Genomic DNA, 14,863 nt, shown 5'->3' on the forward strand with positions numbered 1-14,863 from the left:
GAGCCTGCTACTTTGACAAATAACCCAAAACCAAATGAAAAATGTCATTTATTTGTTTGTCTGCTCTACACCTGGTACCTTACTAATTCATAATTTAAAATTGTTTTCATGAGCCAGGAGAAAGTTTTTCACCAAGCGGATGTGTGATCCTTCTCTCATAGTTTTAAGTTTGATTTGCTTCCATATTTATATGTTAATATTCAAATCCCTATTTCCACTTACCCTGCTTTGGTTGTGTTGACTGACACTTCTGCATTTACGCAAGAAGCCAAACAAAGCCATTTTTATGGATGGGTCATTATACAAGAGCTGCATGGGGAATCAGTAAGAATGCAATTCAGGTGTCATTGCCCCTTTTGTAATGTGTTTCGTCTTCAGGAATTCATTTTCTCCGCAGCTTCACTTGAAAATGGCATTCTGACACCATTTACATGGAAATCACTTTGCCTCTTCATCTCTAATAGCGGCCTATGTGCAGACAGGACCTCAGAGACCTGGCCTATTAATAAGAGGAGGAAGAACGAAAAAAAGCGATGGAGTTTTCAAGGCAAAATTCATGGTCCGGAGGAGGATGAAGGAAAGATTTAAATGTTTGTTAAGCATGGACAGTATCCTCCTCTCTTTCACTTTGGTGTTCTTTCTCAAACACACTTGTGTGAGCCCAGGCATGCAAATATGATCAGGATATAAAAGAAAAAGAACAAAGGTTTTTATAGGATATACTATACAGGTGTTAGGTTAATGACAAGGGTGTGATACCGTTTATTGATTGACGCACCAATAGCTTTACTGTATGTTAAGTGAGCATAACCCTGTGAAGTGTCTATTTCTAAAAGCGAGGGAAAAAAAATATTTATTTGTCTGGATTAATACTGCCTCCACATGGCACTGCTGCAGCACTGCTCGGTAAAAGACTACCTGTCATGCATAACACTGTACCTGTTTTAATCAACATCATAGTCAGGCAATGGTTAGCTGGATAAAATTTTGTGAGCGAATACTAACTGACTTTGTAACTGACATTAATTGCAAAGCAGTTTTAATGACACAACATACGAAATGGAGATTTAAATAAAATATGAAACATACCATGAACCTTCTTGTTATAATGTTTAAGTTGCGCCCAAAAAATAATATTCTTCTGTAAAATAATGGAGAGGGAATCAGGATAGGGCAATAGCAGAACATTAGTTTTAAAGAGTATTTTAACTCCAGCAAGCATTGCATCAATAGAATGTCGTATTACTTTGAATTGGAAAATTGTAAACATTTAACAATTCTGAATAAGACATGAGTTACTGTCAAATAACTGCCTAACCATAGACCATTTCCCTACCAAATCATAAAATTAAAGTGCTTTGTTTTTATACAAAATGTTGTTGTTGTTCCACATTATGTATTTGTACGGAGAAAAAAAAAGTAAATTATGGGACTACAGACGAAGCGTGTCGGAACAGCGTCATGACGTCATGACGCACAGCGTGACGCGTGACGTGCGAAAAAAGGATAAACAAAAAAGGAAGGAAGCCGTCGGCCATACAATCGCGGCAAAATCGGTTCAAAATTTTAGCCCGTGAGCTGCAGTTAGCCGCTACGTGCACCCTTTTGTTGTCCCACTAGGCAGCATTTGGTGTTAGCAATCATGGACGATGCAATCATATTTCGTATGAGTGCGTTTTCCGAGCAAGGAGGGAGGAAATACATGGAGGATGTTGTTGAGATCAGAATCGAATATGAGCCGACGTCGGCGGCTAGCGAAGACTACACAAAGTCACACGGACATGTGGGACAGGACAACACGGAGAGCGACTTGCCAAAATCCAGCGAAAGCGAGCTGCAAGCGAAAAATGCGGCGACCGAGCCTGGCCCGGTTTCTGCGATGTGGGTTGAGAGCCTGTCTAGCAAGGACACCGGCGACCACGGCGCGCCGCTATCAGACGAAAAAGTCGAGGGGCGCCTTGTGGACACTCGGAGATCCGTTGCGTTTTTCGCCGTGTTTGACGGTCACGGCGGCCGCGAAGCAGCCCATTTTGCCAGGGAACATTTGTGGGATTTATTAAAAAGACAGAGGGGCTTTTGGTCAAAGGATCATTCGGAAGTATGCGCGGCTCTCCGGAAAGGATTTATCGCCTGCCACCATGCAATGTGGAAACAACTACGTAAGCCTTGCCTTATATTTTGTTCATGTAGGCGGTCACGCCTTAAACATCACCCTACACTGTGTATGGAGGCAGGAGCTTATTCAGCTGAGCTGGTTATATGACATCATTAAAAAAAAAAAAACACCGATGCCACCTAGGTGTATTTTAATGATTAGGGAACGTCCACACACCGGCCAAGGGGGAGACCCAATACAGAACAGTCCAGAACAATGGGCAATAAAAATATGCACCCAATTGTTTACAATTATTATTATTAACCTATCTGTTTAGTCAGATTTATTTTGTTCTCTTCCTTTCTTTTGGTGTCGTTTTTGTCGTGTCCGATGTTTATATTGTCTGTTTATTTATGTATTTAACTGCAGGCAACTGAAAAGTATATTTACCAATTTTGACAACTTGGCACAACGGGGGAAAAAAAGGACTCTAATTTGTTTTCCTCGTTTACTAAGTTAAATGTGCAATGCTTGGTGTTGTTGCAAATGCATTTTTTTAAAAATGCGCAGAAACCAATAAATATTAAGGAAAAAAAAAGATTAACCAGACAGCTGACCCAATTGTTAAAACCATGGCAAACAGTGAATTCGGTACGTGGAAGGTTTAGTTACTGCAAAAGGAGATGAAACTACATTAGTATTAGTGGTGACCCCCTTTCAAATAAGCTTGAAATACCATCTGGGAGAAACCAAACGGCCAGTAACCATGCTCAGATTAGAGGTGTCCATAAGAATAGCATTCAGTCTTCTTAGCGTGAGTGTTCCTTGTGTCCCTCAATGAATGGAACACTTTCATGATCACTTCATAGTTGTCTTATGCAGGTTTACCTGATAATCAGATTTTTCAAGGAAATTTCTGAATTGACTCCTGCTTCAAGCGATCATTAAAATGCATGAAACTATTGAGAATATTGACATTTGCATTGCAATGCACGTAAGAATAAGTCGTTTTTCCCTTTTTATTTTATTTGCAGCGGAATGGCCTAAAACAATAACAGGCCTGCCCAGTACGTCAGGCACCACAGCCAGTGTGATTGTGATCCGTGGTGTTCATATGTATGTTGCTCATGTGGGAGATTCAGCGGTAGTGGTTGGAGTGAAAGAAAATGAATCGGATATCACACTTCAAGCACTGGAAGTCACACAAGACCATAAACCTGAACTACCGAAAGAGAAGGAAAGAATCGAGCGATTGGGTGGAAGGTGAGTGGGGCAGGATGGTTTCTTTTGCAGGATTCAATACTTTTTGTCATCTCAGTATTAAGCACTAGCAGTTGTTTAATTCAGAAGGATTTGGATTCTATGGCGACAAATGCTTATTGGTCCCTGTGTGACATGCTGTTATTTACTTGACTGCAGTGTAATGAAGAAGTCCGGGGTGAACCGCGTTGTGTGGAAGAGACCCCGACTTACCCACAACGGGCCAGTGAGGAGAAGCACGGTCATCGACCAGATCCCTTTCTTGGCAGTGGCACGATCACTTGGTAAAGGGACTCACCCCAAAAAATATCCCACTTAACACAGTTTATTTGACATGCTATGATGTTAATGACACATTTTATTCTCTGCTGAAAGGTGATTTATGGAGCTACGATTTCTACAGTGGAGAGTTTGTGGTGTCGCCAGAGCCCGATACCACAGTGATGACCCTCGACCCCAAACGACATCGCTACGTTATTCTTGGCAGTGACGGTTTATGGAACATGATGCCTCCGAAGAATGCCGTCAATATGTGTTATAGCCATGACAAAATGGTGGTGCGTAATTAATGAACATATCCTGTAGCATTTGTTAGCGTGCAAATTTTTTCAACTGTAATTGCAATTTTGTTTTTGCCATTTAGGGGCCGAAAGGAATGTCTTGCGCCTGCCGGTTGGGATGCACCGCGCTACTCTTTTGGAAAGAGCGCATGCTTCGCGCTGACAACACAACAGTGATTGTACTGGCGCTGCAGGAGCGCAGTGGCCCTACTATCCCGACGCATCGAGACGAAATTATGGTGGATATGGCTCAAGGAATTGACCACATTCCCTTCCCGGGAACCCCTTATAACGTATATGAGGTTCCAAAGGTCAGTGAACTTAAGTTCGTCCAAACTGAAGCACTGAGACAGGATCTGTTTCAAGAATATATTGTTGGTTTATTCTCCACCTTTCCCTGTGTCACTTTTGAAAAAAAATTATCAATATGCTATTATGCTAGCTTCAGAGACACAAGTTCAAAGAAGACTTTTTCAGTGGAACAGTGGTTCATCGTATCATTCTTTTGTTTTCGGGGGCCAACAGGCGGAGCGCGAGGATGGCGTGTTTCATGAAGAAGATGAGATATATGGAGAAGAACATGAGGGATGGACATGCCTGGAGTGGTAGTCAGGTGAATGCTCATAAAACTGTCAAACTATCAGTGTCCAAGCTAGAGTAGCCAGTAGCATATGCACTATTTCTCACGAATCAAAAACAAATTGACCTTAAAGTTAGTTAACGTTTCCAATTAAAAATAGAAAAAATACTCATTCAGCAGATTGGTATACCGTATTTGCCGGTGTATTGGTCGACCTTTTTCGATCCAAAATCGACCGAAAAAAATCGACCTCGACTTATACACCGAGTCATAAAATTTAACTTCGTATTCATCGCTTCAAATGTGATGGTAACCAAGGCCGTTTCTCATGCATCTCATTGTGCGTTGCACTTAGAAAATTTGAACCGGGCGGCGTGCGCGAGTGCGCGGCCCGCTGGAAGTCCAATGAGGCGCCGCGATCTCCTCCGCGGTGCTTATAAAGTGCCGATCCGCTCGGCTTGGAGCTATTTCCGGCCTCCCGTTGGTGCCGGGCGGCGTGCGCGAGCTCGCCGGCCGCGATCTCCTCCGCGGTGCTTATAAAGTGCCGATCCGTTCGGCTTGGAGCTATTTCTGGCCTCCCGTTGGTGCCGGGCGGCGTGCGCGAGCTCGCCGGCCGCGATCTCCTCCGCGGTGCTTATAAAGTGCCGATCCGCTCGGCTTGGAGCTATTTCCGGCCTCCCGTTGGTGCCGGGCGGCGTGCGCGAGCTCGCCGGCCGCGATCTCCTCCGCGGTGCTTATAAAGTGCCGATCCGCTCGGCTTGGAGCTATTTCCGGCCTCCCGTTGGTGCCGGGCGGCGTGCGCGAGCTCGCCGGCCGCGATCTCCTCCGCGGTGCTTATAAAATGCCGATCCGCTCGGCTTGGAGCTATTTCCGGCCTCCCGTTGGTGCCGGGCGGCGTGCGCGAGCTCGCCGGCCGCGATCTCCTCCGCGGTGCTTATGAAGTGCCGATCCGCTCGGCTTGGAGCTATTTCCGGCCTCCCGTTGGTGCCGGGCGGCGTGCGCGAGCTCGCCGGCCGCGATCTCCTCCGCGGTGCTTATAAAGTGCCGATCCGCTCGGCTTGGAGCTATTTCCGGCCTCCCGTTGGTGCCGGGCGGCGTGCGCGAGCTCGCCGGCCGCGATCTCCTCCGCGGTGCTTATAAAGTGCCGATCCGTTCGGCTTGGAGCTATTTCCGGCCTCCCGTTGGTGCCGGGCGGCGTGCGCGAGCTCGCCGGCCGCGATCTCCTCCGCGGTGCTTATAAACAGCCGCATGCGCACGGCCTCCCGGAATTTGAACACATTTCGTCAATAAATTTCGCATATTGAATTTTGAAGTTTAATATAATGCAACAATTGAGCTCGACTTATACAAAGGATATATTATAAAATCGTAAATTTCCGTCGAATTTTAGGGGGTCGACTTATACACCGAGTCGACCTGTACACCGGCAAATACGGTACTTAAAATTTCATCTTGAATTCCAAAATATTATTTCCTTCAGTTTATGGTCAGAAAAATATGGTATGTTCTTAAGGTTTCCCTCCATCTCATTATTGAATTTAAAATCCTAAGTTATTTGTATGGTATTATTTGAGTAATGGAATTCAATGTTTTGTTTTGTTTTTTCATCATGTTCTTGTTGTTACTGCCTTTTTCAGCGGCGTGAAGCAAAGAATGCTTCTTGTCTACGTCCTAAGACTTTGGAGCAGGCATTTGGGACGTATGAGGCAGCTTTCCTTGCCAGCGCACATGTCTTGCCTGACGTAGACTCCGCGGGAGCCCCGCTGTTCCCCCTTAGACAGGCCGCTGAATGTGTTTCAAAAGCAGGACTCGGCACTTCAGATGGACCGGACTTCTGAGTCGCTCTTCGGACGTTTCTCCTGACGTCATCGGTCAGTGTGGTCAATCCCAAAATAAAAGTTTGCCTCATAAGACTCCTCGCAGCAAAAGCGAACAATGGTGCGATATTCACAAGCGAGAGAGCGACAACACGGCCACAGTAACGCCAGGCTTTCTTGTGTGTGTACTGAGTGGACAAGCCTCTTTGGACATATTTTGACTTTATTTGTATAGACATTTATTTGTAAATATATGGAAAACAATGAGATTTTCAATGTGCTTGCTTTTTATAATTTTATCATTTGGCTAAAGTCCCTGCCCCACCTTTAAATTTTAGTCTTTACGGATCTTGTAGATTATGTTCAATGTATGCCGTCTATTTTCATACTTATACATGAATATAACGACAATAGTATATATCGACAGGATATTTTGATGGGTAAAAGTTTCACCAGTCATTTAGAAGGATTTTCATCTTTAGAAATCAAAGTCTATTATACAATTATTGGGATTTTATCTTTTTTTTTAATCTAATGTGTCTGAAATTCAGACCAGTCTTCAGCAGGACCCAAACATTCTGCTGCGGATATTTTAATTTTTCCCTCAGTACTGCAAAGCTATTTTTATGCCCCATGAGCCACATGAATTGTGGGAGCGACTTCCGGGCGGGTTTTGCTGCTTAATTCATATTCCACAAACGCAATATTAATCTGAGTACCGTGTTTCGATTTTTAGGGATTATAATCATTGAGAAAAGGAAAAAAAGAGTCTTGGAAAGAAATCCAATTAAATTTGTCTTAACATGTTTGTGCTCTCCACCAGTGTCTCGTCATCTTCCTCTATTGTTTTAATCGGTACATATAAGCTATTTAAACGATTTACGCTCGGCTAATGAGATTTAATGACCTCTTGTGTACATTTGTAGGAGATTTGTGTCTTAATCCACCGCGATATGGTACTGTTTTAGAATGAGTACCCATTATTACATCAATTCCATCTTGATGTGGCAGCTGAATTGTTTTAGTTGATTCCGTTGCCTTTTTTGTTACATGAATTGTTGCCTTAGCACAAACAAGTTGGTGCTTTTCATACAAGGGATCAAGATATGTAAGACGTTCCCTGATACTTTGACCTGTGGTTTATTTTATTTATCGTGCACCTTCAATTTTCCACACCAACGTCACAGAACATGAAATTTCAGGCTGTGACATGGAATCTCCTACTACAGCTGCAGGCATTTTTGTTTCTTTTGTACAGTATGTCATTATGCAATAGGAGTTTGTACAGTACATTATTATGCAAAGTAATCGGATTTCCAGAAGTATGGCATGCTCAGATCAATTCTGTGTTCTGAAGTTTCCGGGACTAATGGATGTTAATGGACGTGCTGTGTTTTGACAATTGCAACACTTTTGTTTTCCTATCACCGCCACTTCTCAGGACTAACTGCGTGAGGTACATTCTTCAAAAGTGACTGGATATACACGCTCTGTGTTGTAATAAAGTTTCCATTTTACAATTGGAGCTTTTGGGTTTGATGAGAAGGTTTCACTGCCTGACACTTGCAAAGATGTTTTCTACCAGTAGATGGCAGCAATTGTTATGGAAATAAAAAAAAAAAAAGTTTCATCTTTAACAAAACGCCACTTTTTTTTAGCTGAGCTTCACTGGCATCTCTTTTGTAGTGTTTTAGTGCACCCTTCTACTACCCTCTCTAAATGGGATATTTGATTTTTATTGATCATATAGTGAGTTGAGCAATATTGCAACATATGTCTTGTATATGAAGGGGGTAAAAAATATACGTACATGCATTAACACTTTTAACCTTATGTTAATTAAAGGGGATGCAGGGTGCCACTTATGTGGTGTTATCTACTCATCCTATAAATTCATTGTTCTTTCACCGTCAGCCAAACCTGTGGGTTAAACAAAGCTGAAAATACTTGATCTGTTTTTAAAAATTGTTTTTACTGAAGCCACTGCCAAGTGGATCTGAGAGGTTCCAATAGATTGTTGGCTAAAAAGTAAGAAAACGCTATCTGCCGGTGTTTTCAAACCTTGCCTTAAAATGTTTTGAAATGTTTACCATTTATTTCCATTGCAAACATACGGACAAAGATTACAAAGTGATGGTAGTGGTGTCTGGCCCTGAATATTTTATGCACTGTCAGCCCAACATCTGCTGACCTACCTCGCACGCAACTACCCACTCTTGCTGCATAAACTGTCACTCTCCATTAGCCGACACATCATCACCGGTGTCTCCCACTTGTCTCATGACTCTTCTGCTCGTATTCCTAACAAATATGCATCTACAGCAAACCGTGTGGGAGTTACTTTAACACTTAATGTTTTTTTGCATAACTTCATTCCCACCTGCTTTCAACTCCCACTCGCACTTTTCAACTCAACACGGATGTGCCGCTTTCCGTCTCGTCCGCATCCTTAGGCGGAGCCTCGGTTCTCCCCACGTCTGCTGTCCCCCTTCTGACAGTATCAGTGATGTTTCAACAGGGTTTTAATGGTCTGTCGTCTGGTACACTGGGGAGGCTGTGGGGTAAGTACTAAAAGGAGCAAGACCGCTCAGGATAATGGGAGATGACGTGACCTTGTTTCCTCTCTCGCCTTGATCGAAGCAGTCTCCTTGATTTCATGCACACTGATCAAATGCGATTTCGAAATAATCACTCTTGGAAAGGAGTTCCCCACAAAGTTTTGTCATCCTCTTGTCAGCTGTTTATCGCTGGCTTCAATGGACTCACATTTATGAGCTGATCATAATGACAGCAACAAATAAGGGGAACTTGTTGCACAACATGGGCTCTGGCTGCTTGCTTAGTGCCTCCAAACTATCGTCTGTATATACTCTTTGATCATTATCATGTGGACATTTGCAGTATAATGAATATGGTAAACATGACCTCTGACATATTTCAGGTTCAGCACTACGCTGGTTCTATTCCTATCTATCAGACAGGACTCACCGAGTGGTCCATGGCAATGTGACCTCTGAGCTCTATAACGTTACGTGCGGTGTCCCGCAGGGATCGGTACTCGGACCAATTCTATTTCATATTTATGTGATTCCGCCTAGGGACATAATATGTAAATATAACATTAGTTTTCAATGTTACGCGGATGACACTCAATTATATATGCCGTTATCGATGACAAATCTGCGGGGCTGTTGTAATCGTGACGCGTGCCTTGCGGAGATCAAACAATGGATGTCTCTCAATTTCCTTCGTTTTAACCCAGATAAAACTGAGATGTTGATAATTGGTCCAGCTCATTATCACCACTTATTTAAGGAAACCACTATAACTATGGATAACTGTACTATCACTCGGAGCGATACTGTAACTAATCTCGGGGTAATATTTGACCAAATTCTCTACCAGCTCAGTGGCCTAGTAGTAGAGTGTCCGCCTTGAGACTGGAAGGTTGTGGGTTCAAACCCCGGCCGGGTCATACCAAAGACTATAAAAATGGGACCCATTGCCTCCCTGCTTGGCACTCAGCATTAAGTGTTGGAATTGGGGGGTTAGATCACCAAATGATTCCCGAGCGCGGCACCGCTGCTGCTCACTGCTCCCCTCTCCCCCAGGGGATGGATCAAAATCACATGGGGATGGGTTAAATGCAGAGGACAAATTTCACCACACCCAGATGTGTGTGTGACGATGATCATTGGGACTTTAACTTTTCAAAAGCACATTAAGAACATAACTATAATTGCAATTTTTCACCTCCATAATATTGCCAAGATTCGCCCGATTCTTTTGACCGGTGATGCGGAAACTATTATATATGCGTTTATTACGTCGCGCCTGGACTACTGTAACACATTATTCTCTGGTCTTCCTAAGTCCAGTCTCAAAAGTCTACAGTTAGTACCAAATGCCGCTGCAAGGCTGCTCTCACGGACAAGAAAATTTGATCACATTACCCCAATATTAGCCAACTTACATTGGCTCCCGGTCCATTTAAGATGTGACTTCAAGGTTCTTCTATTAACCTATAAATCATTGCATGGCTTAGCACCTTCGTATCTCGCCGACCTAGTTGTTCCTTACGTTCCATCCCGTAACCTCCGCTTGCAAAACGCCAAAATGATGCCTGCAGGGTCGAGAGCATTTTCTGTTCGGGCTCCAGAGCTTTGGAATGCCCTATCAATGGATGTTAGAACTGCTACCTCATTAGAAACATTTAAGACACGTTTAAAGACACATTTTTACGATATGGCCTTTAATTAACCTGTAGTGGCCGATTTGGGTGGAATTTGTGTTTTCGCCACCCCCTCTCCCCTTCTCCCCGTCCCCAGCTGGGGAGGTGGTTATGTGACACCCAAACTGGTAACGGCTGTCTGGATTTCTTGTTGATCAATTGGGATGAGGGATCTGAGGCGGATTACCACCCTCAAAGATACTGCCAGGACAATGGAGGGCACCTTCCTGAAGCTTTTCACTTTGAATATGGACATTGAATTTTTCTTTGGATTGTTTTATATTATGTATATATATTATTACTATGTGCCCTCTCTGCATCCAGTACACCCTGGTCATCCTGGAAGGGGGATCCTCCCATCGGTTGTCCCTTCTCAAGGTTTCTCATTTTTCCCCCAGTAGGGTTTTTTGAGTTTTTCCTTGCCCTCCTGGGAGTTTAAGATCAGGGGATGTTTGAGAATAATTGTCAATTTTTTGTATATGTGAAGCCCTTTGAGACTTGCCTGTGATTTAGGGCTATATAAATAAACTTGAGTTGACTTGACTTGACATTCAAAGCTGAGCATTAGAGTCTGGATGGTGATGGGTGATGTGGAAACTTTGAGCTCATGACATGATCTGGATTTAGATTAGATTAGATTAGATTCAAATTTATTATCAATGTACAGCACAAGTACAGTACAGCGAAAATAACTTTGACATCCAACCAGAAGTGCAAAAAGCAGTATAGTGCAGAGTAAAAAAAATAGTGGGCAATGACGGCAGAGTAGAAAAAGATTTTCCACAGTCTACTCGTCTTGACCCGAAGACTTAGGGTCAGTGTAATAAGCTTATCGAATTAACAATTTAGAGGTGATAGTTCGCTCTTTGCATCCTAGCTGGCTGTGAATCTCTTTAAAGTAACTGTGAGCCTTTTTGCTCACGATACACGCTATGTGTTTGTGGGTATAACCCACACCTTTCAATTGATTTGAGAAAATTAAACGACTGTCACGGCGCACAGTTCAAGTTAGAACTTGGATTTATTACATCGTGACAACAATTTGTATACTTTGACGTTGGCATTACCTGATTAATAAAGGCCCTTTTCTAATATTGAAATGTTGACGTACTTCAGTCGAATCCATGCCAAACATACTAAGAAACAAAACATTCTGAGAAACCTCAGTGGTAAATACATTCTTCCATCAAATGGGGCCTATGCCCTAAAGATCTAATTTTGGGACTGGATTTAAAGGGTCGCTCAGGTTAAGAACCTTAACTGCCTGTAAATCGCTCGATAGACATACAGTGAAGGAAATGCTTTGACTGAGGGGACGTAGATTGTAGTCTATATGCGCAGTATGAAAGCAGAATTGTGCATGTTTTTGTGCGAGGTTTAGTTAAAAGCTCTGTTTCTCAAGTCAATGGATCAAAAGAAAATCCGTGGGCTAGTTCCTGAGCAGAAGCCAAGATGTTTAAAAGTGTGAGGGTAAGGTTGATAGAAAATGTTTTATTGATATGCTGAAATGAAAATTGGATAATTGTGTGACACCGTTGGACCTTTGTTAAGTCTCAATTGACTTTCTTGAAAGTATGGTGCGAGTGTGCAAAATCTCATTTGTGTTCTAGCATTTGCGCAACCTCTGCCAATAGTCTTGTTCCAGCCAGACTCCCAGTAGTTTCTAATGCGCTTACACTCACCAAACCTTTGAATCCTGGATTGAAATGTCATAGGGGGTCATTGCAGTGATCCAAAGGTAAGAAGTGTCACCTGTGACGCCTGTGTTTTATTAAAAGATCCAACCCGATTGACCCGATGGTTACATACATCTCTTGGAACTTGACTGACCAAGCTTGTTTTGCACTGAAAGATAGATTGCCTTTAATCATATTTTCCCAGACCACTTCCTTATTCAATATGTTAATGAAAGAAGGAAAGTATTTCGTGAGTAGGTTTTTAATCAAATTATCTTAATGAGCACATATAATCAACAGTAAAAAATAATTTTAACTTTTAGTTTGTACGTTTTACCAAAAACAGAAGGTAAATCACTTCTACTTTTACCAGTTCTTTTTTTTTTTATGGGTGTATCTGTTCTTCTACTTAACTACACAGTCTGAGCACCTTTGCCATCACTGTTGGTTTGTGAGTGATTTACTTCACAGGATCACACAACCCCCCCAAAAAAAACATGTGGAAGGGGAAGTTGCCAAGGAAGAACCCATTACATTTGAGTGCGGATGTGGCTATACGGTAGATGCTCATAAAGGATTGTAATACCTCTGTTGGAGTCACTACAGCCTCAATGGAACCCTCAAACCTCTTCACCATGTCCTTTGAATCCATGGAAATTCTGGATATGTTAGGTGATTGTAACTTAAGCATCTCCCTGTGCTTATGCTGGAATTCTGCAAAGCTTTGGAGGATTTTTTTTTTTTTTGAGACCTCCCAAATTAGAAAAAAAGGGAGAACAAAGACATTATCAGGTCCAGGAAATTCGGCTCAGTTAGAACAAACCACCGGAACAAGAATTTTTTAAGTATTCACCAAAGTGTTGTGAACTCCTTCATGGAGGAGGCAAGTGACATCATATTCAAGTAAATGATTCAACATATGTCAAAAGTTTACTTCGTGACAGCAGAATTAATTTATAGTCAGTGTTAAAAAAACAAAACAAGCCTTACTTAGCGCCTTGACAGCATATTGTGGCATTGCATGTTTCGTGAGACTCTTCGCTGTGAGTAGGGGTGTACTCACTTTTGTTGCCAGCATTTTACACATTCATTGTTGTATTTTGAGTTACTTTAAAGTAACAATAAATTTACTTTGCTATTCAAGCTCTACAGTGACTACTGAACCGGTTGCCAGGTTCCATATGGAACAGAGCACACAGAGATGAACAACCATCCACACTCGCACTCACACCTACGGACAATCTGGAGTGCTCAATCAGCCTACCAAGCATGTTTTTGGGGAAATGGGAGGGAACCAGAGTGCCCGGAGAAAACCCACGCAGGCACAGGGACAACATGCTATCTCCACACAGGGAGGGCCGGAGGTGGAATCAAACACACACCTCTGAACTGTGAGGCGGACGTACTAACTAGTGTCCACCGTGCCGCCTCGAGCCTCAAATATAATTCCTGTGCACAAAGTATACGTAGGCCAGGTTAAAACATTTATTAAACCTTAACGTACATTTGAAATCATCTGATCACTTGGATCGTGGCTGAGTGTCAGCAGTTATCACATTAATGTGAAGATGTGATAAATGATAGAGGGACTACCGGGGTGTTTCATGTAGAACATGGAGCCGATTCTGTCCCATCAGTGTGTGTAAATTTTTCGACACAGCCCCGACAAAAATAGACTTTAAACATGCATTTTTAACTGAGCACAGAGAAGGGTCCACTTCTGGGACTCCTCTCGAAGTGTGCCACTTCTTGTGGAATCATGGTGATTTTTCAGAGTGGGCACGTAGGAATGGGAATGCATTAGAGATGGACTTTCCAATCTATATTACTTATTTGGTCGTCATACTTTATTGTTGGAAACATAGTAAAAGCATTTCATAAATATTGAGTTTTGCTGCGGCCCATGCCCCACACAACAATAACATTTTGTGGAAATAAATATTTTAGTATTTTTTCGTGTGCATATTCCCCTACCAGTAAACAAAAGGCAACAAAAACACACCCCGCCCAGAACTGTGGACTGGTGTGGAGAAGTAAAGGCAACCACTAACTATGCTTTTCTGGTGGTTTTCATAGCATTAATTTTGACGTATGATTTCATATATATATATATATATATATATATATATATATATATATATATATATATATATATATATATATATATATATATATATATATATATGCATATGTATGTATATATGTGTTTACACATGTATAAAATATATTTATGTTATACGGTTATGTTATATGTTTCTTTTTTTCCTGAAAAAAATTACATTTTGAAGCTGTATACCAGAGGGTAGGATGGTCTTTTGCGGTTTCAGAACCCTCTATGGAAATACAGTCATCTGTTATGTCGCTCAGATTCCACTGAGGTTTCGTCTTCATTCGCTCTCCATATCTTTGGGTTGTCTTCAGTTTAAGGTCGTCATAAAGTTATAATGATGATACAATCCCACATGCCTGGAGCCTGCAAAGTGCACTCAAGTCTGGACTTGGTTTAGTGGATGTTTCCATGCAGCACTCCATGTAAGCACCACATTGATGTAACAGCACACATGCACTTATTGTCGAGTGCACGTGTTAATATGGTGTGTCGTATGTTTTAATGACAGACAACACCAAACGTATTAGCCTTTAT

The 14,863-nt window shown here is 42.2% G+C and overlaps 1 protein-coding gene across 1 annotated transcript; it reads left to right on the forward strand.

Moving 5' to 3' along the window:
• Positions 1 to 1,481: 1,481 nt before the first annotated feature.
• Positions 1,482 to 7,837, forward strand: ppm1db (protein phosphatase, Mg2+/Mn2+ dependent, 1Db). Its single transcript, XM_049742137.1, has 7 exons — positions 1,482 to 2,159; positions 3,130 to 3,358; positions 3,515 to 3,639; positions 3,731 to 3,912; positions 3,999 to 4,226; positions 4,441 to 4,528; positions 6,133 to 7,837. The coding sequence occupies exons 1-6, from the start codon at positions 1,643 to 1,645 to the stop codon at positions 4,522 to 4,524; spliced, it is 1,365 nt and encodes a 454-aa protein (XP_049598094.1). The 5' UTR covers positions 1,482 to 1,642; the 3' UTR covers positions 4,525 to 4,528; positions 6,133 to 7,837.
• Positions 7,838 to 14,863: the final 7,026 nt, after the last annotated feature.

The sequence above is a fragment of the Syngnathus scovelli genome, chromosome 15, assembly GCF_024217435.2.
Source record: "Syngnathus scovelli strain Florida chromosome 15, RoL_Ssco_1.2, whole genome shotgun sequence".
Lineage (NCBI taxonomy): Eukaryota > Metazoa > Chordata > Actinopteri > Syngnathiformes > Syngnathidae > Syngnathus > Syngnathus scovelli.

Bases quoted from the DNA above. Each gene is read 5' to 3' on its own strand.
- ppm1db (XM_049742137.1), top strand. From the start codon at position 1,643: ATGGACGATGCAATCATATTTCGTATGAGTGCGTTTTCCGAGCAAGGA. The intron at 2,160-3,129 runs GTAAGCCTTGCC...TTTTATTTGCAG, and splicing joins TGCAATGTGGAAACAACTAC to CGGAATGGCCTAAAACAATA. The intron at 3,913-3,998 runs GTGCGTAATTAA...TTTGCCATTTAG, and splicing joins ATAGCCATGACAAAATGGTG to GGGCCGAAAGGAATGTCTTG.